At 41.9% G+C, this 23729-nt stretch overlaps 1 protein-coding gene across 1 annotated transcript in view; it reads right to left on the bottom strand.

Moving 5' to 3' along the window:
- KCNAB1 (potassium voltage-gated channel subfamily A member regulatory beta subunit 1) overlaps positions 1–23729 on the bottom strand; it is a 203854-nt gene that overhangs the window by 22430 nt on the left and 157695 nt on the right. The window contains exons 9-10 of the mRNA XM_036349319.1: positions 2891–2976; positions 1054–1174 (exon numbers count right to left, since the gene is read on the bottom strand). Coding sequence (XP_036205212.1) covers positions 1054–1174; positions 2891–2976 — 207 coding nt within the window. The remainder of the gene's footprint in view (positions 1–1053; positions 1175–2890; positions 2977–23729) is intronic.

Raw genomic sequence — 23729 nt, forward strand, 5'->3', positions numbered from 1 at the left:
CTGCTTGTAGGGAACTGGGATCCAAAGTGTGGGGGTGTTTACGCGGGATTGGTTAGTAGTGGGGAAAAGCCGGACACGTTTAAAGCGTTCACACCAACATACATCTTTCTATTAAAATGTAGGCATTGACAAATGGCACTTCATTTTTTATAGGCCAATTAAACATGCCCGGTCATAGGGAGCGGACCATATAAACAAGCCTGAAACTGTGGTTTATTCATGTCTAAACGTCACACTTCTGTTTACTCAGACACAAACGCTTTACATGCGCGGAAATTCAGTGCTTTGCTTGTCCACTCAGTGTCTAGATAGTGCCTGGTACGTACCAGACGCACAATTCCTAGTGCATGGTAAACACACAATGAGTGACAGCAATAATAACAATTGTTATTGTTGACTTTTTTTTTTTTTTAATCCTTCTTCCCCTACCCAGCATTTTCCTGCTCATGTGAACCTCTGTTTCTTAGGAATAAAGTCATCTCTGGAAACTGTTTATTTAAGTAAATAACCCTGAAAATGTGGCTTATTCATGTTTTTCTGATGTCTACAATTTTTGTGTATATGGTGTGTATATATTTCCCCCCTCTCGCTGACATCATTATATCCACCTACACAAACATGTAGTGTGCCTGGCTTGTGAGCTGTCCTGGAATTCCATGTGTGACTCAGTTCCAGGCACAGAGTGGGAGATAGAGATGTATATGTCCATAATCTTTTGGAAAGGCAGTCATAATCTGCCCAAGGATGCATGCTCTGGCCACAGCAAGCACCCCAAGAAAAATGAGTTTATTCATGGGTTTCTTCCCTGCGTTCTCTATGCATTTTTTGAACACCTACTGAGTATAGTTTATATGCCAGTCACAGTTTGCACCTCTGCTGTGGCTACGCTGCAAACTACACAAAGACACACTTGATTCTTCTACAGTCTCTGGAATGCATAGCCCTTATGATGCTAATGAAGGACATTTAAGAAGCATTTTAATAACTCAACCCCCCAGATCATGGGGCCTACTATTGTTAAAAGTCATCAGTAACTTTGATTGTGGAGATTACCTATTTTATGGTAGAGCTCCGGTAGCTGAACCTCCACTTTCTCTCTCTGGAAAAGATGGTACTCAGCTTGTTCACAGACGGGGGGGATCATATTGAACTGTCTTGCTACAGAGTAGGCTTCCTAGGGAGAAATAAGATTGCAACTGGATTTATGCTGATGAGAAATAAGACTGCCCTGTGATTCTATGCATGAGAAATTTTCATTTTAGTAAAATCAATACAAACCAAGAAGCATGGAGGATGCCATACAATAGGCAAAGTTATGACCATCAGTTTCACTAAGAGCAATACCAAACGCAAGAAATCCTTATTATTCTTCGGGAGGGTTTGGGCTGAGAAAAGCCCAGGGCAAATTAGTCCCAGTGTGAATTATGGACGATAAGAAAATGTAGTTTGACTATTTAGAGTCTAAAGAAATGGAACAGACAGTATCTACAGGTGATCTTTAATTAGCATGTGACAAACAGTACGGTCATTTAATAGAGTTTTTAAAAGAAAACTAGAATATTGTGTTCACATACCTCATTAGCTAAGAAATTCAATTTACTCTCTTGCTGCCAAAGACATGCTAAAACGCGTTTCCTGTTAGAGACTTGCACCCTCCCTGTTGTGTTCTGAGCTGATGAGATCCAGCCCCCACATCCCTCTCTGTAATGAGGGAATTGACCAGAGAATACTAGTGCCAAAGCAATTGTGAGGGAAGATTGCAAGAGGTCTTGCAGTTTACACATGGTATCTGAGAAACAGTACATGCATACCTAAGAGATATTGCAGGCTTAGTTCCAGACCACTGCAATAAAGTGAATATGGCAATAAGGTGGGCCACACGAATTTTTTGGCTTCCCAGTGCATAAAAAAGTTATGGTCATACTATAATGTAGTCCTGCAAGTTTTAACCTTTTTCATCTCATGGCACATATAAACTAATTACTAAAATTTTGCTGCACATCAAAAAATATATTTTTTGTCACTCTGACCAAAAAATAGGTATAATTTTGATTCATTCACACAAGATAGCTATTATTATGTGGGCTATTGTCATTTTTTTTCTTTTTTTACAATCTAAGGGAAAAGAGGTCAGTGCCCCTGACTAAATAGTCAGGTATTATATATTTTAAACATTCTTGTGGCATACTGGTTGACAATCACTTCTGTAGTCTACTAAGTGTGCAATAGCCTTATGTCTAAAATATAAAAAATCAATGTACATATCTTAATTAAAAAATACTTTATTGCAAAAAATGCTGACCATCATCTGAGCCTTCAGCTTGCAAGAGGTAACTTTTTTGCCAGTGGAGGGTAACATCAAAGATCGCTGATCATAGATCACCATAACAAATCCTATATAATAAAAGCCGAATATGCAAATTGACCAACCGGTGGAACGACCAGTGGAATGACCGGTTGCAATGATGCACACTGACCACCAGGGAGCAGATGCTCAACGCAGGAGTTGTCCCTAGCCTGCAGGCCCCAGGCCAGCCAAGGCAGGTGCCAGTGGAGGACCCCCCCCCCCCACCCCATCACCCTGCTGGTTGCTCCACAGATCGGCCCTGATCTAGGGACCCTACCCATGCATGAATTTTGTGCACCGGGCCTCTAGTATAAAAATAATGAAAAAGTTTGAAATTTTGTGAGAATTACCAAAATGTGACACAGAGACAGAAAGTGAGCAAATGCTATTGGAAAACTGGCACCAAGAGACTTGCTCCATGCAGCCTTGCCACAAACCTTCAATTTGTAAAAAATGCAGTATGTGTGAAGAACAATAAAACAAAGTGCAATAATACCTGTAATAAGATGCTCAATGGCCATTTAAAAATAGAAATGAAATTACCATGATCTCCATAGCACTCCACCTGGAGGTTCCCCAGTACATCGCCATGCCTTGGTTTATCACGTGTGTCATGGCTCGAACAATTTCTGTGGAAGGCCAAACGGAGAGCATTTCATGAGTTCTTCTATTTTTCAAAGTTATATGGTCCTTGGTTTTTTTTTTCTCCCCCTGCCCAAAGCTTAGAAGTTTAATCCAAGTATTTGTTTGATTAATATAATTGCTTTGACATTAGTGACACCATGAAATATTGATGATGTGGAGGCTGATGGTACTTTTGGGTAAATTGACTTTCCATTTCCATTTGCAGCCACAACACTAAATGATATTAAAAACATAATGAGCACTTTAAGTTCTTCCTTGACTTTTATTGCTTCATGGTTCCTGGCCTGATGAAAGAACACATGATTCACCTCCTTCAGAACCTGGGTACTTTGCTCACTAAAGTGAGAAGTAAGAGAAAGCCTTTGTTTTGACTTTGTAGAACGTAAGGTCGCTGAGGATAGAAGGCCGGCCGCTGTGTGCTGGGTTTGCAGAGCTGGGCCTCACACAGGGTGGTGGTATAATAGAGATGACTCAACAGCAACGTATTTAGCAGAAAGATAAACATATTAAATGCTGAGCAAACAGCTGAAGCCCGCAGTGGCTCCCAGCCCACAATGGCACTCCTTGTTCTTGACCACTTTGAACCAAACTTTATTCTAAGACACCCGAGTAATGAATTTCCCTGGGGGTGGTGGCGGGGGGGGGGGGGCTGTGTGTAGCCCCACCCAGTTTGCTCATCAGCCTCTCTCAGCCTGACATTACATTTCCTAAACTGGACAATGAATCACTTTGCCGGAGAGGTGGAGCCAAGTTAATCCTCTTGGCACCAGCCCGATGGGATGCAGAACCAGGGAGCATGCAGAGCCTCAAGTTCAACTGAGTGAAAAGTCACACTCGAGGTTGGATTTCTTCTGCAAAGCAGGTCAGCCGAACACCCAGGAAGCGACATCAACTGGCATTTTCAAGGGGTGCAGACTTCAGCTTCTCTGTGTCCCACTAATACCTATGGGTTAAATGTCCTTCAAAAGAATCAAAGTCGAGTTGAGGTGGATGTATTCTTATTTTATTTCTCATAAACAGCACTGTCTAAATTGGTAGGGGACAGGATTTTGAATGAGGCAGAAGGATTAGGGTCTTAGCTTCCTTGCTTGGTTTATGTAAACCATTTTAAATTGCCCTTGGTTGGTGTCTTTCTTTGGAAGACAGGAAAGTTTTTATTCACCATTTCTAACCAACAGAGGTAGAATTTGGCTTATAAGCTAAACTAACTCAGCAACGGAAACTAGGAAGTTTATTCTCCCTTTATAAAGCAAAAGTTATACAACATGTTTTTCTTTTATTATGCAAATGGAATGATAAACATTTCTGGAAGTTGAAGCCATTTTTAAAATTTCTGCCCCAGAAGTATTCAGAGTTTTGACATCACCATTAGCGTACCACTCCATTTCCTTCCCCATCTGGTTTCATTGAGCTTAGGAGTTCATTCAATCAACAGTATTAAGTGTCTGCTGAGCTGGGTGCTGGGGATACTGTGGTGAAACACACCTATAGGTAAACACTGATGAGGCTCACAGAGAATAAAATGAACCCCAAGATGCTCCCCTGTCTCTAGTCTGTAGTCAGTGAGATGAGCACAGAACACTGCGCGGCTTGGCCACATGGCCAGCATTGAGACCTTGACCTGAGCAGGTAAGGTGGGGTGGAGGCTGGGAGTACCTTTATTCACTTATTTAACACACAGGATTAAAAGCCTAATAGCTGCCAGGTACTGTGCCAATGGCTGGATTCATCCATGTGTAGAACATACAAACCTCCTGTACTCAGGGGAAGATGGAGATGTAAACAAGTAAGTAATTACAAAATTTGAAGTGTTATGAAGTAAACAAATAGCAGGCGGATATAGAGAATGAGAGGAAAGACCTATTTGGTTAGGCAAGGACGGTCTTCTTGAGGAGTAATGTGTAGGCTTGAAAAATAAAAAGGAGCCAGCTTTGGTAAGAACAGGGGCAGCACAACCTCCAGGCAAATGGAACAGCATGTGCAAAGGCCCCGAGGCACAACTTAGTGAGTTCCAGCCACCAGAAGGAAGCCATTGTGGCAGGATCTAGTAAGGAAAGAGGACAGAGATAAAAGATGAAGTTGGCAGAGGGAAAACTATGTTATTTGTATGTTATTCAAAGTTTAATGGGAAATCATTAACATTTTTAGGTAAGGGAATAACAGGATGTGTTTCTGTTTCATAATGCTCTCTCTGACTGCATGAAGAATCCCAGGGGGAGGATTGCAGGAAGCAGGAAGATCTTGAGGAAGGTATTGCAATATTCCAGATAGGAGGCAAGGATGGCTCGGGATAGGGTGGTGGAATAGAGAAATGGATGGATGCAAATATACTTTAGAGGAAGAATCCATAAGACCTGCAGATGGACTGAATGCGGCAGGTTAGGGAAAGGTAGGAATCAAGGCAATGTCATAGGTATCTGGCACTTAGAGTGAAGGAGACTGAGGGGGAACAGGTTTTTGGTTTTTTTGTTTTTTTGGGGGGGAAGGGGGGAATCAATGGTTCCTCATTGGACATGCAAAAAAAATGGAAATGCCTGTAACATATTACCAGGAGAGATGTCGTATGCAGATAACTGAATGAATGACACAGTAAGCAATGTGGGCTGGAGGTGATATGTTTATTAGTTACCTGTCTATTACTCATACTTAGATTCATGGAAGTAGGTGAGATTATGTAAGGGGAATCTGCAGAGGGAAGAGAGAAGACGTTTTAAGAGCCAGCCCAGAGGTTGGAGATTGGACATTGTGGTGTCAGGGTCATCAGCAACCAGAGGGGCAGGAAGGAAGCCAGAGGGGGAACTGTTTCAGAATCAAGAGCAGGGAATGCTCCGAGAAGGGGCTGTGCCAATACACTGGAACACCGTGAGCATTTAAGTCCAAAGGGCCCCTAACAGTGTCCATTGGATTTGGCCACATGACAGGGAGGTCATTGTGGAGCATGAGAAGAGCAGCTTCATTGTCGGTGGTGTGATAAGACCAAGGCCAAGCTGCAGCTGATGGAAGAACGGGCGTGGGAAAGGGAAGACTTGAGAGGCAACCTGGGTAGGCTGAGTTTGGAAGTGAATGGAACAAAGAGGGCAGTAGCTGAAGGGGCCCTTAGGGTCAAAGGAGAGTTTTATTTTTACTTAAAAAATATTTTTATTGATTTCAGAGAGGAAGGGAGGAGAGAGATAGAAACATCAATGATGAGACAGAATCATTGATTGGTTGCCTCCTGCTTGCCCCCTACCAGGGGATCAAGTCTGCAACCAGGGCATGTGCCCTGACCAGGAATTGAACCGTGACCTCCTGGCCACAGGTTTATGCTCAACCACTGAGCAACGCCGGCCGGATGAAAGTTTTATTTTAAAGATGGAAGATATAAGAATAAACTTGTATGATGTTGGAAGTGATCTAGAAGCGGAGTTATTGATGATATGGGATGGGGATTGGGGGAAAAAAGAAGAGAGAGGGAGACTTGTTAAAGTGAGATGGAGCAGGGCAACATGGGGGGGGCGGGGGAGAAGGACATGTCTACCAACACAGTGGGACCCAGGAGGTTTGTAGAACTCATCATGGGAGACATGGGATCTCCTGTTTGATGAATTCTATTCGCAATGAACTATCAGTCAAGTGAAAATGAGGTGGGTGAGAAGTGAGGGAAAGGAGAGGACACATAGTTCTGAGTGTGGAAGAGCCTATGAAGACGCTCCAGTGTCCCAGCACTAAAGCTGCTGGTGATTTCTCTCTCCCCGATTTGTTTGGCCTCTGACCCCACAGAGACAAGGTTGGTGGAAGACTGAAAGGAGAACTCCAGGAGTGCTTTTTTCTTTGTCAGAAGCAAAATCATTATCTTTGAGAACAGTCTATAATGGAAATAGTATCCAGTTTGACTTATTGCAGTATTACAATTTGAAAAAGAGCCAAAGGACAACGAAAATTGTAAAAATGGACCATGTGAACTGAGCTAGCTTCCTCTTTTCTTCTCATTTTGCCTTTATTGGATGAAGGCACGTCTCACCAAGTTCGGGGGAAAGGATGTCTTTAGAACCACATGGACTGATAATAATATCACAAATTGCTCCTGTAATTGTCCCTATAAATTATTTAACAATAAAATGTATAGAAAGAGAGAAGGACCAGGGCTCTACTTTTCAGTTTAATTGTATTTGTAGTAAAAGCTTAACCAGGGGTTCTTATCCTGGAGGAGGCTGCAGGGAGAAATTATGGGAGAACCGAGAGGCCGCAGGTGGAGATTCATGTTGCCAGAAAATAAAATTTAATTTAACGTACATTAAATTTCTTTTTAATGTCAGAGAAAAATCCCCCAAGTATTGTGATAATAGGATATTGCATACTGATGGCTGAGGTGGGTTTTTACGTTATTTGACTACTTAAGGACACTAGAGGGCAGCATTGTTAAGAAAAAAATTTGGGTCTGCTGTTTTAATTGTGTATCATGGAAATGCTTTTTAAAAGCATCTGGTCAGAGCATGGATTCTGAGCAGGGAGAAAGACATTAGGAAGATCATTTAGTAGATTGCATTCACCTGCTTCTTGCAAAGAACACAGAGACCGACTGACTCAATCTGGCAACCCAGGACTGAATGTGACCTGCTTTGCTCTTCCAGGAAGCCTTAGCTCCGTGGTTCTCAACCCTGACTGCCCTATCTGGGCTTAAAATGACACTATCTGGGCTCCACCGAAGTCCTATTATATCAGATCTCTGGGTAAGGCCTGGCATCAACACTTTAAAAAGCCCTCCCTGAGGATTCTGGTGGGCAGGCTGGGCTTGGGACCCGCTGAGGGGCTGCACCAATGCTCCCAAAGTGTGGCAGCATCAGCAGCCCCTGGGAACTTGTTAGAGAGGCGATTCCTAGGGTCTTACCCCAGACCTACTGAATTACAAAATCTGGGGGTGGGTAGGGCCTAGCAGTCGGTGTTTTAACCGGCCCTCCAAGCAGTTCTGGTGCAGAACAAAGTTTGAGAACCACTGCTTCATACCATTCCCAAGTAGCATTTCAGTGGCTGTAGACTTCCTCCCACATTTCCTTTCAGCTTTCATGCAATCTGAATGGGCCATGCTATAATTTAAGCTTTAGTTTAGTTATTTGCTTTAGTAGATATGTAAACAGATAGTCACCGTGACATGCATTCATTCTTTCTCTCTGTAGCTCTTCCTCGCGCGCGCACGCGCGCGCACACACACACACACACACACACACACACGCTTTGATATGAATCAGGATCACCTGAGTAATCTGATGAACATGCAGAGGTGCGTGTCCTATCCCACTTCAATGAGCCTGGGCCTTTGTAATATTTTCATCAGCTCTCAAATCTCAAAGTTTGAGAAATACTGTCTAAACTATTGAAAAACTGTTAAATCTTCCCTGTGTACCTCTTTCCAAGTTGAAAGCATTGTTAACTGTTCTTTAACCCACAGGCCACAGGCAGCTCTTACTCCCTGAACCCAGCACACACTGGCCTGCTGTAAATGCCACCAGTCCATTTTGCTTCCCCGAGGATTCCATTTCCCATCTGTAAGGTGAGGATGCTATTGATCCTGTGGAATCCTTTCCAAGCTTCATAGGAGATAATGTGTGTAGACCAATTTGCGAATCTAAAAGAGTAACACAAACTGGGTAACAAGAAGCAGGATGTGGCCCTGATTGTTTCTTCTCCAATAGGCTCAGATTCTAACATTTTAGTTACAAAAAAATAATGTTGACATTCTTCTGTCAGTAATGTAGGTCATTCATATTTTAAAATGTGTATTTGATGCTAAAGGCTCTAATATAACTATTTATTTTGAGTGAAAAAATTTGTTGATAAACATTTTTTTAAATGGCTTTCATACAAAAATAGGTTGCTTTCATTAACCCTTTGTTCATGGGAAATGTTCCCTAGAACTTTGAAAGTTGTCAGCAAGTAGATTTACTGCATGAACAATAAACCATAAGGACTGAAAATACAAATGTGCAGAAATTAATGTTTTGATCAAATAAAATGTACTCAAGTTCATCTGGCCAAAGGGACACAACATAATAAAAACAAAAGAAACCTCAGATATTCCAGTGCAGTTTCCTCTCACTTGAGAAGAGGAAGTAGAGGCTAGGAGTTCATTGTTTTAAGGCACAATCAAAGCTTGACTCTTATACATATTTCAAATACGCCTACAAAGTGCCGAGAGTGAATACACAAAATAATAATTGTACTATATAGTGGAATTATGTGATTTTGCTCTGTATTTTCCATGTTTCTGTAAATGTGTGTTATCATACTTTTACAATCTAAAAAAGAAAAAAGGTTCCCTAACAAGCAAAGGCACCACTTTCAAGCACTAACGTGCCATAGGTTAATTCATACATATTAGGTTTAACTAAATGAAATTGCCATCTTTAGTGATCTAAGGTGGTTGCCTATTGGCAATGTCCTGCCTGTGGTTCAATCTTCCTGCTCTTAGATCCTTTCTTTTCTGAGAGGAGAGGAGGTGGTGGCAGCTGGGGCCCTGGGAGAATGCAGAGACTTGGTTTCATCAGAGGAGTTGTTGTGAACACTAAGAAAAACCAGGTCTAGACCCGGGCACAATTTTTACTCCAAACCAGCTGTTTGTTTCTTATTTATCTACCTCGACTTGTTTCTGTACTTACTTAACTTCAGAAGCTTGTGGCGGTACTGGTTTATGACCGTGCCTCTCGGTGGCTTAGAGGTTCCTTCTCGGTTCTTTATCAGTCTGAATCCTCCCTCGGTGCTCAGCTGAGGGTCTGGAGAGAGAGGACTACCCTTCCTCACAGGAATGGAAACTCAGACCCATCAGTGAAGTGGCACCATGCTTAGCCTTAAGGCTTGCCGACTGGCTGAGGAAAGCCTGGCTCCGTGTGTCCTGCAGGGCACACACCAGGACTGAGGAGACCACTCTGTCCTGTCATTGTCACTAACTTGGGCACATTGCTCAACCTTCCTGGGTCTCAGTTTTTTCAAAACAAATGAGCAGATTGCTATTAATTGAGCACATAACCAATCTTTATAATATAATAACTGTTTAGATGGGTTATAGTTTAATCCCCATTTTATTGATGAAGAAGCTGAGGCTCAGGAAGGTAGTCATGTGGGCAAGTTCTCAGGAGATAGTCTGTATGGCCACTTGTAGCTCTACAGTTTGGTGATTGTCACCTTGAGGGCTTTGTGCAAAGTACACTGTGGGAGAAGGTGGGATGGGGACAGAAAAGGAACATTGATCCCACTGTGTATTTGTGAATGTGTGATGCCTTGTGTGTGGTTATACCCATCCCTTTGCATTTAATATGCTGCTGACTATAGTTCATGATGCATTTGAATGACAAGCAATGTGAGCTATCTTTTTGCTTCCTGGAAGAAAGACTTCAAATCTGACAGCCCTTTGAAAAAGAGTGCTTTAAGAGGGCTTGTGTCTGCGTCTGACCTGTTGAAGCTTAGAGAAGGAGTGATCTTCACAAGAGATTCCTTTACAAGATCAGGATGTCAGCCAAGATGATTCTGGATCACAACAGCCCAGATTCAAGAGACTAGAAAGGGTTACATGTGGAGCTTTATGATGTCTCCAAGGACAACACAGTGTCCTCACCCTGCTGCTCCCCCGAGAGAACCCTCCCCAAAGGGCACAGGGCCCTCTACCTCTGCTCTGCCACACACGGGTTTTCCCCGACCCTTGACAGTTTGAGCTGAGCCTTTGATATTGCTCAGATGGGACACTTTTAGTCTCACTTTTACCCAAAGTTCAAAGGCCCTGAACAAAATCAGTAGTTGGTAAGTACCCATAAGTTTCAAAGTGAGGTTAGATCATCGATGTAGGACTGGTAAAAAAGGTTTGGCCATCTTTAGTCCAACCCTTGTCTTGAAAGAATAAATGGGTGAAAGTTAAGGTTGAGAGACAATTTAATTGGACTTGTTTGAGTTTGTGGCATATCCCTACCTCCCCATGTCATGCCTCCCATCCCCTCCATCTTTTACCTTATCTCAAACTGAATAAAACTCCAGAAAATTCCATTTGCAGAACATGCAAATAAGAACAGTTCCCCATAGTAAGAGCCTGAACTTGCTGTGACTTCTGCACAGACAGGCACAGGCTGTCCTGAAGACTCTGCTCAATCCTTGTTCAACTCTTCCTAGTGGGAGAGGAGGGGCAGTGGTAGTGGGGGGGGGGGGGGGGGACGGGGCTATGCTATTTCTTCCTCCACCAGATAGGTACCTTCAATCCTAGCAAGAGAGCAACTGTCCATTACACATTTAGATAAGAATGGCCAAGCGACTTGCCTGAGGCAATGACACAGTTTTCTTATCTTTCAATACCATTCTGTCTTTATTATTTCTTTGTAATCATCTTATCTCTACCCAGTCTTTCCAGCAGCTCACCTAGACCAACTATTGCCTGCTAACACTCCAAGAAATAATTATTTCGAATATGTATCATAAAATCGTACCTTATCCTCCAACATAATCTAAACATGCTCCCCACTATTTCTTATTAAAACCTGGTGATTCCAAAATATCAGTTTGCAATTGCTATGTTTGGTTAATACTAAATGGTAGCAATTAAATTATGTAATCAGATCATTTCTGTCCCGATTAAAAGGAGGTAGCATTCAAGGTGAATATAGAGTACAGTGCTATTCTTCCATATACCAAATTCTTTAAGATTTATGAACAGTGGAATTAATTCTAATTCATTTAGAGACATTCAAAATGAGAGTAAGTAAACCCCATTGCCTTAAATTTTGTCTGAAGCAAGGCAACAAATGGACAAATATAAACAAATCTAAGTGAACTAAAATTCCAGGGTTGTGTACATTTCCTAGACACCTGACTTACGTCGTCATCTGTGAAGCTTAAAGTTGTATCATTGGTGGATTGTAGGAATCTATGTTAGTGTCCTGGGGTTTCCTTTGACAATGTCACTGGTCAATTGTTTAAAGTTTGAACATGGGTCTTCTCCTGATATGGGCTATCTCTCTGACATAAATGAAAAAATTAATATTTGGAAAAGGATTCTCTTTCCTTCTCAAGTTTTTGAAGTTTTGCTCTTGTCAATTAAGCCACAAATTTCATTGTAGAATATGGCTGTTTTCATTTGTTTTGGGCTGCTATCACAGAAATACCGTAAGTGACTTAAACAGCAAACATTAATGTCTCCCGGTTTGGAGGCTGGGAAATTTAAGATCAAGGTGCTGGCAGATTCAGGGTCTGGTGAGAGCCCTCTTCCTAGTTCGTAGACAGCTTCTCATTGTGTCCTCAAATGGTGGAAGGGGCGAGGGAGCTCTCTGGGGTCTCTTTTATATGCACATTAATGTCATTCATGAGGGCCCGACCCTCATGCCCTCAGCACTTACCAAAGGCCTCACCACCTAATAGCATCACACTGGGGATTAGGTTTCAACATGGGAATTTTTGGGGTGGGGGTGGGGGCACAAACATTCAGTCTATAGCAGTGACCTAGAAAATTCTCAAAGCAGGTGATAACAATTGTTGATCTTTGCCATAGATAACATTCCCAGGAACACCTGATTTTCAATAACCTAACGTTTCTTAGTGAATGTTTCAGGATGCATAATCTACAGAACGTATGCAGAAATAAATGAGAAAATTCACCTGCTGTGTAGTTTTATTTGATAGAACAAATTTATTGATGAAACAATTATGGTGAAAGGTATTCTGGTATATGGCAATAAAACCTATCAGTAACACATAGAAAGATGTGATATTAGTTATAAAGATCTCTCATTTAGTCATAATATATAAAAAATCGAAAGATGACATCTTTGAGATTAGCTTTTTATTTTGTGATCCTCTTGCAATTTGGGCTGCTGTTTTTCTTAGAAATGAGGATGTCTCAAACTTCTTGATATATCAGTGGTGCTTTGGATTTGTTTAATGGAATAAGTTATTGAAAACTCAATTGAAAGTCCTTAAATTATAAAAGAGATTTATTGGCAAAGATCGTAATATGTGCTTCAGAGTTGGTTATTCCAAGTCACTGAGGACCACCTTTTTCCTGGCTCTGTGCTCTGCTATCCAGGGCTGGATTCCCTGTGGCATCAGGGTGGCTGGCAGTAGCATCTGTGGCCACCTGATTCCTTGTCCATCTCTGTCCAGGGCTGTGTGCCTCAGCAATCCAAGACTCCTGACATTCACTCTGATTGGGCTGTTTCGTTCACATGAACCAGTGACTCTGAGCTGATTGGCTTAACACAACCCAGAACTCACCTTGGAACTGAGGTCCAGCAAGGGGAGAGGGGAGTGGCCTCCCTCTGGGCCAGTTGGCAGTTTGGGGGAAGCATAGTCACTTACATGAAAATCTGGGTACCTGAGAGGGAGGGGTGACTTCTGGGCTGACAACCAACAATTTCCTCTGTGCTTAGACTGGGTTTGGTTGGGCACACCCACAACAGAGGGATAGGGAAAGAGCTAACTCTACGAGTGTCTACTATGTGCAGGGAGTTTTATCAACATGATTGCATTTAAGCTTTACTACAGAACAATGAGGTGCTATTATAACATTTTCATTTTATATTCAAAGAGATTGAGGCTCCGAGAAATTAAAAACTTGATGAAACCAGGTTTTCACTCCTCCTCTAAAACCAGCCTCACCCACCAATGCCCATGCTCAAACAAAATGAAACATATCTTTTCCCATTTCTCTTCATCTGTACTTATGCATTTCATGCCCACATGTAGAGGTTTAAAATATCTCTATCAAGTGAGGAAGTAAACCTTTGGGCATGTCAAAAGGAAACGTATTACGTAAAACACTCATTAAGGAATGGTTTTCCAAATGTTCATTGAGATACTAAAATATTAATTTAACCAAACCTCACAAGTTCTATGTGGCACCTAATATTTCTATATCCATTATTATTATTATTTTTTTTAAATATATTTTATTGATTTTTTACAGAGAGAAAGGGAGAGAAATAGAGAGTTAGAAACATCGATGAGAGAGAAACATCGATCAGCTGCCTCCTGCACATCTCCTACTGGGGATATGCCCGCAACCCAGGTACATGCCCTTGACCGGAATCGAACCTGGGACCTTTCAGTCTGCAGGCTGACGCTCTATCCACTGAGCCAAACCGGTTTCGGCTCTATATCCATTATTAATGGAACAATTATTTTTATACTTGGGAACATCTGTCATTGCGTTGCAGATATCTGACTCAAGCCTCACATTTCTGATCTTTTCAATTGTGTGAAGGTCACCATCATTGGTTAGACAGGCGGATGCAGAATCTTGATTTGAAACTTCTTATTCTATTATCCTGTCTGCAGCTTTTAACATTTATACAACTGTCTGTGTATCAGCTGCTTGGGATAGGCTTTTAACTTTATTTTAAAAGAAACTCTATCTTGTGGATGAAAGATTAAAGAGGCAACTTGGCAGAGGATTGATACGAGGGGAAAATATTTATCCTAATGAGATTTTTCTACTGGCAAATCTAACTTCATGCTGTAATAGGAAGCAATTGATATTGCTTCTTGCAAAGTGTAGAGCTGGCCTTGTTGTGGCAGACATCTGGAAGGAGACGCTATCCTCATCTTAATGATATCAAAAACTCTACCCTTCCGCAGATGTGGCTTCCTGGCAGCCCCAGATCCATTCGGCTCTGCAGAGCTTATCTACGTTTGGGAGGAACCTGGTAACTAACCAAAAGGCACTTTCAAAACCTGAGATGGTGGAATGGATGCTGTTCAGGAGCAAACTGCCTGGTAAAGAGGAACTACAACGAGGCACCTGTTGCTCTGTATGTTAATATGTAAGGCAGGCCCAGGAGTGGCCGAGCAACAGTCATGGAAAGAGCCATTGTGGAGGAGGCTGGCCCGTCCAGGTCTACCCTGGGATGCTCAGCATTCTTTTCCTCGTATCTAGTTTCCGCTTCACGCTTTGCGTGTTTGTATCTGGAACCCTTGATCACTTTCTTTGGGGCTTTCTTTTCCATTTCTGAGATTCTCCTCCATCCCTCACCCAAGCATGTCTGTTTTCCCTTATTTTTTCCATTAGAATCTTCTGCTAAGGGAGGACTTAGCAAGTTTTTTTTCTTTTTAATATGATAGTGTTTCTTTTTAAAAAAATATTTTTTATTGATTTCAGCAAGGAAGGGAAAGGGAGAGATAGAAACATATCAATAATGAAAGAGAATCACTGATTGGCTGCCTCCTGCAAGCCCCCTACTGGGGACCCAGGCACGTGCCCTGACCAGAATCCAACCATGACCTCCTGGTTCATAGGTCGATGCTCAACCACTGAGCCACACCAGCTGAGCAAAGATACTGTTTCCTGATTATGTTTACCACATGATCCACTACAGCGCCACAAAAGAAAATGTTATTAGGCGACTTTGACTTTGCATAAAAATTTATGCAAATTTTGGCTCTATACCATAATAAAGCCTTGACTTTAAAACAATAATAGTATTTTCCTTGACAAATCTTTGAGTAAAACTGACCTGGAAGGAAAATGCCTCATGTTTACTCTGTGGCTTGTCCAACTCTCTTCACCCTCCCACAGCCGCCTTTTCCACATAACACACTTCCCTGTGTTTCCAGAGAAACATGTGCCCAGTTGTGAGACGAAGAGCAACCAGAAGGGCCGAGTGACTGAAGACATGTAATGAATAGTCCCTCTCTTAGACTGGTCTTAAATTACACACAGAACCCTAGGTTGACCTCATCCTTTATGCCCTGAACTTTTGTATATTTTCATGCCCATTTTATGGTGCTCCCTCACATACATGAGGGTATTCTGGAATATTTATAATAACACTAATTAAGCACTTATAATATACTTGCCACTTGGTAGAGCTGCTGTGGAATTGGGAGAGGCTCCCGCCGTGGCAGCTGCGCTCACTGGCCATGAGTCCGGCTTCTGGCGGAGCGGCACTGCCTCTGTGGGAGCACACTGACCACCAGGGGGCAGCGCCTGCATTGAGCATCTGTCCCCTAGTGGTCAATACACATCATAGCAACCGGTCGTTCTGGTCATTCCGCCATAATGGTTGCTTAGGCTTTTATTATATAGACTAGAGGCCTGTTGCATGAAGAGATTCGTGCAATAGGCCTTCCCTTCTCCTGGCTGTGGGCACCAGTTTTCCTCTGGCACCCGGGACCCAGGCCTTTGCTCTGGCCGGAGCCGCCTTCTGTCTTCCGTCTTCACTGCTCCGGCTTGCCTTCAGTCTTCACTCCACGGCTTGGAGTCTACGTATGCAAATTAGCCGCCATCTTTGTTGGTGGTTAATTTGCATATCATGCTGATTAGCTAATGGGAGGCATAGTGAAGGTATGGTCAATTACCCTGTTTGTCTATTATGAAATAGGATTGTTTTGCACATGAGAAAATTGAAGCACAGCTAAGGTGAACTAGTGAGTGTTGGAGCTAGGGTTTGAAAGCAACCAGGCTAGCTCTAGCTGCTCTTAGCCATAGAGAACACTCAGCAAGTTAGAAAGAGGCAGACTCGTGCCCAGCCCCGTGGCCCGGGAGCCCCTGATGGAGCATGGCAGGTTGTGAAAGGAGCCAGACGCTCACCGTGGAGCTCCTCTGGGCACCAGCAGGAACCACTTTCTGTTCCTGAGATCACACACTTCACACAGGTGGCTGCGCAGTGAGTGTGTGTGACCACATGCTGCTCCCCTGTTATTACTCTTTAAAAACAGTAAAATATAAGATAAATGGACATTATGTTTTCTCTCACCCTGCCATGGATTCTCTGTCACAGCCTGCTTTGGCGGCCACTGAGGGAAGGGGTCTGGCTCAGCACAGCCTGTTTGGGAAATGACAGTTGATATCTGGTGCAGGCGTGCTCCTGGGGGGATGTGTGAGAAGTGGCTGGGCTTCTGAAGGTGGAGTCTTGGGGAGGAAAACTAGCATCGATTGTGTATTTCTAAACCCCAAGGACTGTGCCTGGACTTCAACAGCCATGAGGTCCTCATTACCACTGACAGCTCAGTACTACTGGCATTTTTATCTCATTTGTGTGTATATATGTGTGTATATATATATGTGTGTATATATATATGTGTGTGGTTATTGTTTTGATCTTTAGTTTTGTCAAAGTAACACGTATAGTTTAAAGTCAAAACGAAAAGGCTTGTAACAAAGAGCAGTGATAGTCCTTCCATGCTTCGCCTGCATGCCAGAGGATACCGTTTGCAACATACACAATGTATTCTGGTATCAGTCTCTACATTTTTCACCATTTATGCATTACTATCGTGGTCTACATTTTTCCAGACACTATCTATTGACTTGTGGAAGGGAGGGTTTTAGCTTCCATGCATACATTCTTCTACCTTCACTATTTTTCCCATATATTCACATCTCAGTTTAGGATTAAATTAATATTCTGTATTTTCATTATAATGATTGTGTAATTAGTGCCCACTACTGAGCAGAGCCATTTAGGATGATTTACAATTTCCTTTCTTCTATTACTTTTCATTTTTCTTTGAGTTGACAATCCCTTCATTAACTTAGTTTCATTTAGAGCAATAGCTAAATTTTTCGTGTTTTAAGCAAATATCTCTCAATATAGTTTTCCACATGGTCACGCTGTGGGGAACTCAGTTTCTTTTTATTTTCTTCCCCTGGTAACATCCCATGGAGAGTCCACCATCCTCCTGCCACAACCTACATTCCCGTCACCCTGAGATTCTCTTCTTCCCTTTAATGAGTTGGATCCCCTGGCTTCCCCTTTGTGGCGTTATCCTCTCATTTTGGTGGAGCACATTTTCCAGTAGCTTCCGAGCAATTGTGTTTGGGGGATTGAAAAGTCAAAACATTATTTCCTCATTCTTGGTTGGTAGCTTGTCCACCATCCAAGAGTGAGGAATTCTTTTTGCTTAGGATTCTGAAGGTTTGCTCCATAGTCTTCTGGCTTTCAGTTTTGTTATTGAAAACCCCTGGGCAATCTTTATTCTCCAACCTTCATGTGCATACTCTATTAAATCTCTGGAATATTTTATGATGCTTTTTTAAAAATTTTTTTCAGCTATGAAATTTCATTTTAAAGTTCCTCAGTGTGGGTCTTCAGTCATTGTCCTGGATATATCCAGTGAGCACTTTAAGTCGGGAAACTCATACTCTTCAAATCAGATTTTCTTGTATTGTCTTTTCACTAACTACCTCTCTTCCATTTCACCTGTGCTCTCTAGAAATCTTTTAGTTGAATTGATATTGGACTTCTTGGAAAGAACCTTCATTTTCTCATCTCTTCATTCCTATTGTCCATTTCCTACTTTTGAAAATATCCCTCAACTTTAATGTTCAACATCTTTATTGGTTTTTAAAATTTTTTTTTTTAATTTTTTTTTTTAAATATATTTTATTGATTTTCTACAGAGAGGAAGGGAGAGAGACAGTTAGAAACATCGATGAGAGAGAAACATCGATCAGCTGCCTCCTGCACATCTCCCACTGGGGATATGCCCGCAACCCAGGTACATGCCCTTGACCGGAATCGAACCTGGGACCCTTCAGTCCGCAGGCCAACGCTCTATCCACTGAGCCAAACCGGTTTTGGCGGTTTTTAAAATTTTTTAACTATATAGTTTATAATCTCTATTATTTTTTCCAGTTTTATGCTCCTCTTGTTCTCTCTTCTATCTTGTTCTTATTCCACTGATGCAATGTCTTTTCTTATCTCACCAAGTATATTAATTACAGCTTCTTTAAAACTTTCCTATCTCTCTGCATTGTTCTGTTTTTTTTTTCTACTGAGCTATTTTAACAATTTTTTTTTTTTATCATATTGGAGGTTTTCTTTGAATGTCAGGTGATCCTTGGGTTTCCTTTCCTGTTTAAGAGTAAAGCGCTAAAATTGTGCTTAGATGGCACTTCTCAGCTAGAACAATTAGGGGACTGGCCACGTTGTCCCACTGGGGTTTTCTTTCACAACAATGTCAGTATCTGTTAGGTTATTTTTTTTCTGAGATGGTTAATTTTCGCCAGAGAAATGTTCTCTTAACTTTGCCTGGGGAAAGTGCATGGTTAGTGACCCGAAGGTAAGTGAGAGGGGAGGTCTGGGGTCTCATAACCTTTTTTTTAAAGCCTGGCCCCACCTTTCTCTGTGTCTGCTATCCTTTAGACTAGAGCTTCTCATTGAATTTCTCCTGTTGATGTATCTCTTGCCTCCTTCATTGGAGGAGAAAGGCAGGACCCTGCCTACAGATATGGGGACATGAGCTTGAATAGCTCCAAACAGTCTTTTAAGTAACTGCCTTGTTTCTAATTCCCACCTCAGCCCCATGTTCTGGAACATTGGTGCCTCTAATGCCTTAACCATTTCAGGTTGTGTGGTGCAAATTAACCTGCTTCTCACTTGTGGGCACTTTTTTTTCCCTTGCAAAACACCTCAAGTTTTACTTACGATACAAAAGTATTTACTAAGCGCCACATCGGTACAGAAAACACACAGCCTATATATAGCTCATCCCTTAAAACCAGAACAGCCACATGAAGTCAGTATAGATTCTTATTTTTACTTAAAAAAAAAAATCTAAGGTCCACACTGGGAACTGAGCTAACCAGCAGAATACCGCCTTGGCAGGAAGATTTTGACAGTGAGAAGGCACTGCAGACACTTCATTCCAACAGAAAACCTAACCACATGATTTATACAGAAAAAGTTGGAGCGAGCCTGCACAAACACTCCACGTGCTGAGAAAAGGAGATTTGATCTGCTTCCAGCGGAAGCACACACATGCGAGGCGCCCACAGAGAGCATCCACGTTCGTGGCACTAACAACTAAAAAGCATACATAATGCTTTGTTCTTGAAATGGGTAACCGTGGAACTTCCAAGATTATATCCACTAGGTTAGATTGAGTATTCATCTAAAAAATAGTTTTTTTCAAAAATGCTTTAAAGAGAGTTCTGGAAACGGGGGGGCTACATCAGGACCAGAAGACAGTGACACAGGGACTGCAGGTATAAGAGAGGAGTTGACTTGGACACGTAGCTTTTAGGTAAAGGACATCTCTCTCGGGTGACTCTGACAGCCAAGACTCGCTGTGACCATAGTAGCTCCAGAAATTTCAAGACCAGCAGCTGCTTGAGGAACACCCTAGATAGATGCTCCCAACCAGTAAAAACCCCGTGGGTGCGACACACCAACACGTGGACGTGCTGGGGAAGCCACCAGGTGGAATGCTGGACGTGGACCTGTCCAGAAGGGACGACTCAAGGCCCCGAGAGAGATGCACTCGTGGTCACATTTAATAAATCTTTTCAGTTCTTCTAAGTCATTTACAGTTGCTCCATTCCTTTTCTATTTTCATATATTTTGGTCCCAAGTTTTGAGTTGTCAGCTACTTTCATTAGAAAGGAAGTTTTTATATTAGTTCTTTGCTCTGTATGCTATTTATTGGGTGATTTTTATTTTTGAAGAAAGGGGCAGAAATATTTGACGTTGTCTTCCTAAATCAACAGGTTTCCTTGCTGTTTTCCACATGAGAAAACAGAGACTCAGAGATTAGTGGCTTTTACTCCCTCACTCCCTATTTCATCAAAATTGCTCTTGTCAAGGTTACTGACGATCCTTTCACTAACACCAATGGATTCGTAGTTCTCAACTTGCTTGAACTGTCACAGCCTTTGATATGGTTGATCACTTCTTTCTCCTGGATGTGTTTTCCTCACCTGTTCCTTGGGTGCCATACTCTTCTCTCCCTCCTTCCAACCTTCTAATGTTGGGGAGCCCCAGGGCTCAGTCCTTGGTCCTTTTGTCTCCCTTCCTCCCTCCCTCCCTCCCTCCCTCCCTCCCTCCCTCCCTCCCTCCCTCCCTCCCTCCCTCCCTTCCTTCCTTCCTTCCTTCCTTCCTTCCTTCCTTCCTTCCTCTTCCTTTCTTTCTTGAGTGTTCCCAAGTTCATTACCCTGCTCTACTTTTTTTTTTCTGTAACACTTAATTACCTTTTAATATTCTATAAAATTTAATTTATTATTATTTTACTGTCTATTTCCTATCTCTCCTGCTAGAATAAATGTGTCCTTCAAGAGTGGGGATCTTTGCTTATGTTGTTCTCTAGGGTTGAGAGCAATGCTTAGTGTACAGTAGGCACTCACTAAATATCAGTTGAATATGAATAAATGAACGAGCCAGGTTTTAGATTTGAGTATTTTTACTATGCCATGTTCTTCTCCGGGCTATGCTAAGTGCTATAAGGTGACATGTAAAATAGATTCTGTAGGTTTTTTGAAAGGGGCTTTTGACCAGTGCTTAGGAAGGGAGTAGGGGAAATGGATGGAATTTCATTCTTTTCTATCTCCCAAAATTTTCTTTCTGGTCTCTATATCTCCCTTTTTTTGCTTGCTGTTAAGTTTTTTTTTGTGTGTGTGTGTGTTTTGTGTGTGTGTGTGTTTTTTTTTTACGTGTGTGTGTGTGTGTATATATATATATAGTGTGTGTGTGTGTGTGTGTGTGTGTGTGTGTGTGTGTGTGTGTATGTGAGTGTTTTGGATTGTGATATATATTTCTGACTGTGACTTGAGAACAGAAAGGTTTGAAAGTCTTTATTGGAGAAATCCAGCTCAATATGACTGAAGCACAGCGGGAAAGAGGAAGAAAGCAGGAGACTAGGTCAGTCAGGGGGCAGCAGCAGGTCATAGATAGCTCTATCAGCCAGGATAACCAGTTGGCTTGTTTAACTTGCTTGTTAAGTTTTGTGTGACTTCTTAGGATTAAATTAATGTTAATTTAATATAAATTTATTATATAGACTAGAGGCCTGTTGCACGAAGAGATTTTGCCTGTTGCCTATTTTTTCATGACAATTTTTTCCCTCTCTCATCTTCTTAGATAAACACATTTACTTCTAGGTGGTAATTAGGTTCATTCCATTACCAAATACACTTCCAATCTCTATGCTAATGATACACTTTCCTTCCTTCTCCAAGTAATGGATAACACAAAACTTTCTTTCCTTTTCTATTGTTTCCCTTTACCCATCCCTTCCATCCACTTGTCCTTAAAGAAAAAATAATTTTCTTATGTAAGTAAATTTGGGATTGACTATAGTAGGGTTTCAAAAAGTCATCTAAAAGTATGTTCTCTAATTCTCATTAATTTTGTATGATTGTCTTCACTGAAGCTAGTCACAACACAAGCTCACCTTTCAGAATTAAAAACAGATTAGCAAAAGCTAAAAATGGGACATATTTAGAAAGGATGGAAGATTCCAGACTGCAGAGGGTAAGCTTTTGTGGTTTCTAATCTTTTCCAGTATTTGGACATTGACAAACAATTACTCCGCAAGGAGAAGCGACACTTTCTAAAGGCTCCAGATTCCTAGGGCAGGTTTGTGGGAGGAAGCAGTGGTGGGATATGAGGGATGTCTATGTGTAATGTATATATTTTATAAAGGTGGCCAAGTGCCTTATTTTATAATTTGCGGAGACTTAAATCAAGCACACAAGATTTTCCTAAACTTCTAATTATTTTGGACATAATGATATTTTCTTATGAAGTAAACCAATTTTTTTTCTGAAACTAATGGAAGAATTCATTTTCTTCACATGTAATTTAAGTCAGATCTATTTAAATTAGGTAATTAAACATATGTAACTAGGATATGGAGCAAGCATGACTCATGATAATGTAATCATAACACAACTTAATTTTTCCAGTCTTCCATTGGCTCATTAGAGTCACTGGGGAAAAGTGTCCCTTGACCCTGATGAAAACTCAGACTGGCCCCATGGCTTTTCTGCCCAGTCTGGGCCATAGACAGTCCTGACATCATTTTAAATTATAAACACAGCCTCCATAGATGTCAATCAAAATTTCAAACTCAGATTCCTTTCCCTTTCCTAGCTGGAACCTGCTCAGACGAGAAGCCTGCAGTAAAGGGTAGTGACATGGGGCATGGCTGGTGTCTTCATTCCTCTACTTTCTGCTTCTCCTCCAGGCCCTTCTCCTACTGGCTCTGGGTGTTCATCCTTTTCTCAGACACAACCTAGAGGACAGGACCCAAGATGACACCACAGGGGAAAACAAACACAGAGGCCCTCCCTGTCACCCCAGCACTCCTCTGGCTATTCCGCTAGAGTAGAGGCTCAGCCCACTTTTCCACCTCTGGATTTGCCAGACACAAGTCAGCTCCCAAGCCACTATATCCCCCAACCATGGGGATCATGTTTTAAACTGTATGAGTAGCCTTGAAACTCCCTACCCCCAACCGGGGTTGAAGTGAAAGGGCAGCCTTCTCACCCTGCTGGGGTGGATGGTGCTCATAGCACAGTTTTATTCGGAAATGCCCTAGATCCTCTCTCCTCTGTCTCAACCTTTATATTCTTCAAGCAAGTGAGGAGGCTTCAGAGTCCCAGAACTGAGAGTGGGGGAGGAAGAGAAAGGAAAGCTCATCTTTACAGAAGAACGCTGACTTATGAAAGGAAAAGGGTTGTGGCCCCCTCCCCCCCACTGTAATAATGGATGTGGACAGGGATCATCAGTGGATGCTAAAATCAGTTGGTGGGGGACACAGGATATCCATCTAGTTTCAAAGAAACACATCCCATGTTACTAATTACCAAGTCAAAGAGGTACCATCATGGTGGAGAAAGCTGGCAGATGTCATCTTAACTGAGTGGTCAACTTAACATGACCAGTAATGGGACACACTGAGAAGGACCCAAAAAGTCTTCTTGCCCAAAAGGCTTAATATTAATTTAATCCTAGGGAAAACAACTAGACAGATCTAGACTGAGAGACATTCTCTAAAGCAACTGGCTTGGATT

Source organism: Myotis myotis, unplaced genomic scaffold, assembly GCF_014108235.1.
Source record: "Myotis myotis isolate mMyoMyo1 unplaced genomic scaffold, mMyoMyo1.p scaffold_m19_p_2, whole genome shotgun sequence".
NCBI lineage: Eukaryota > Metazoa > Chordata > Mammalia > Chiroptera > Vespertilionidae > Myotis > Myotis myotis.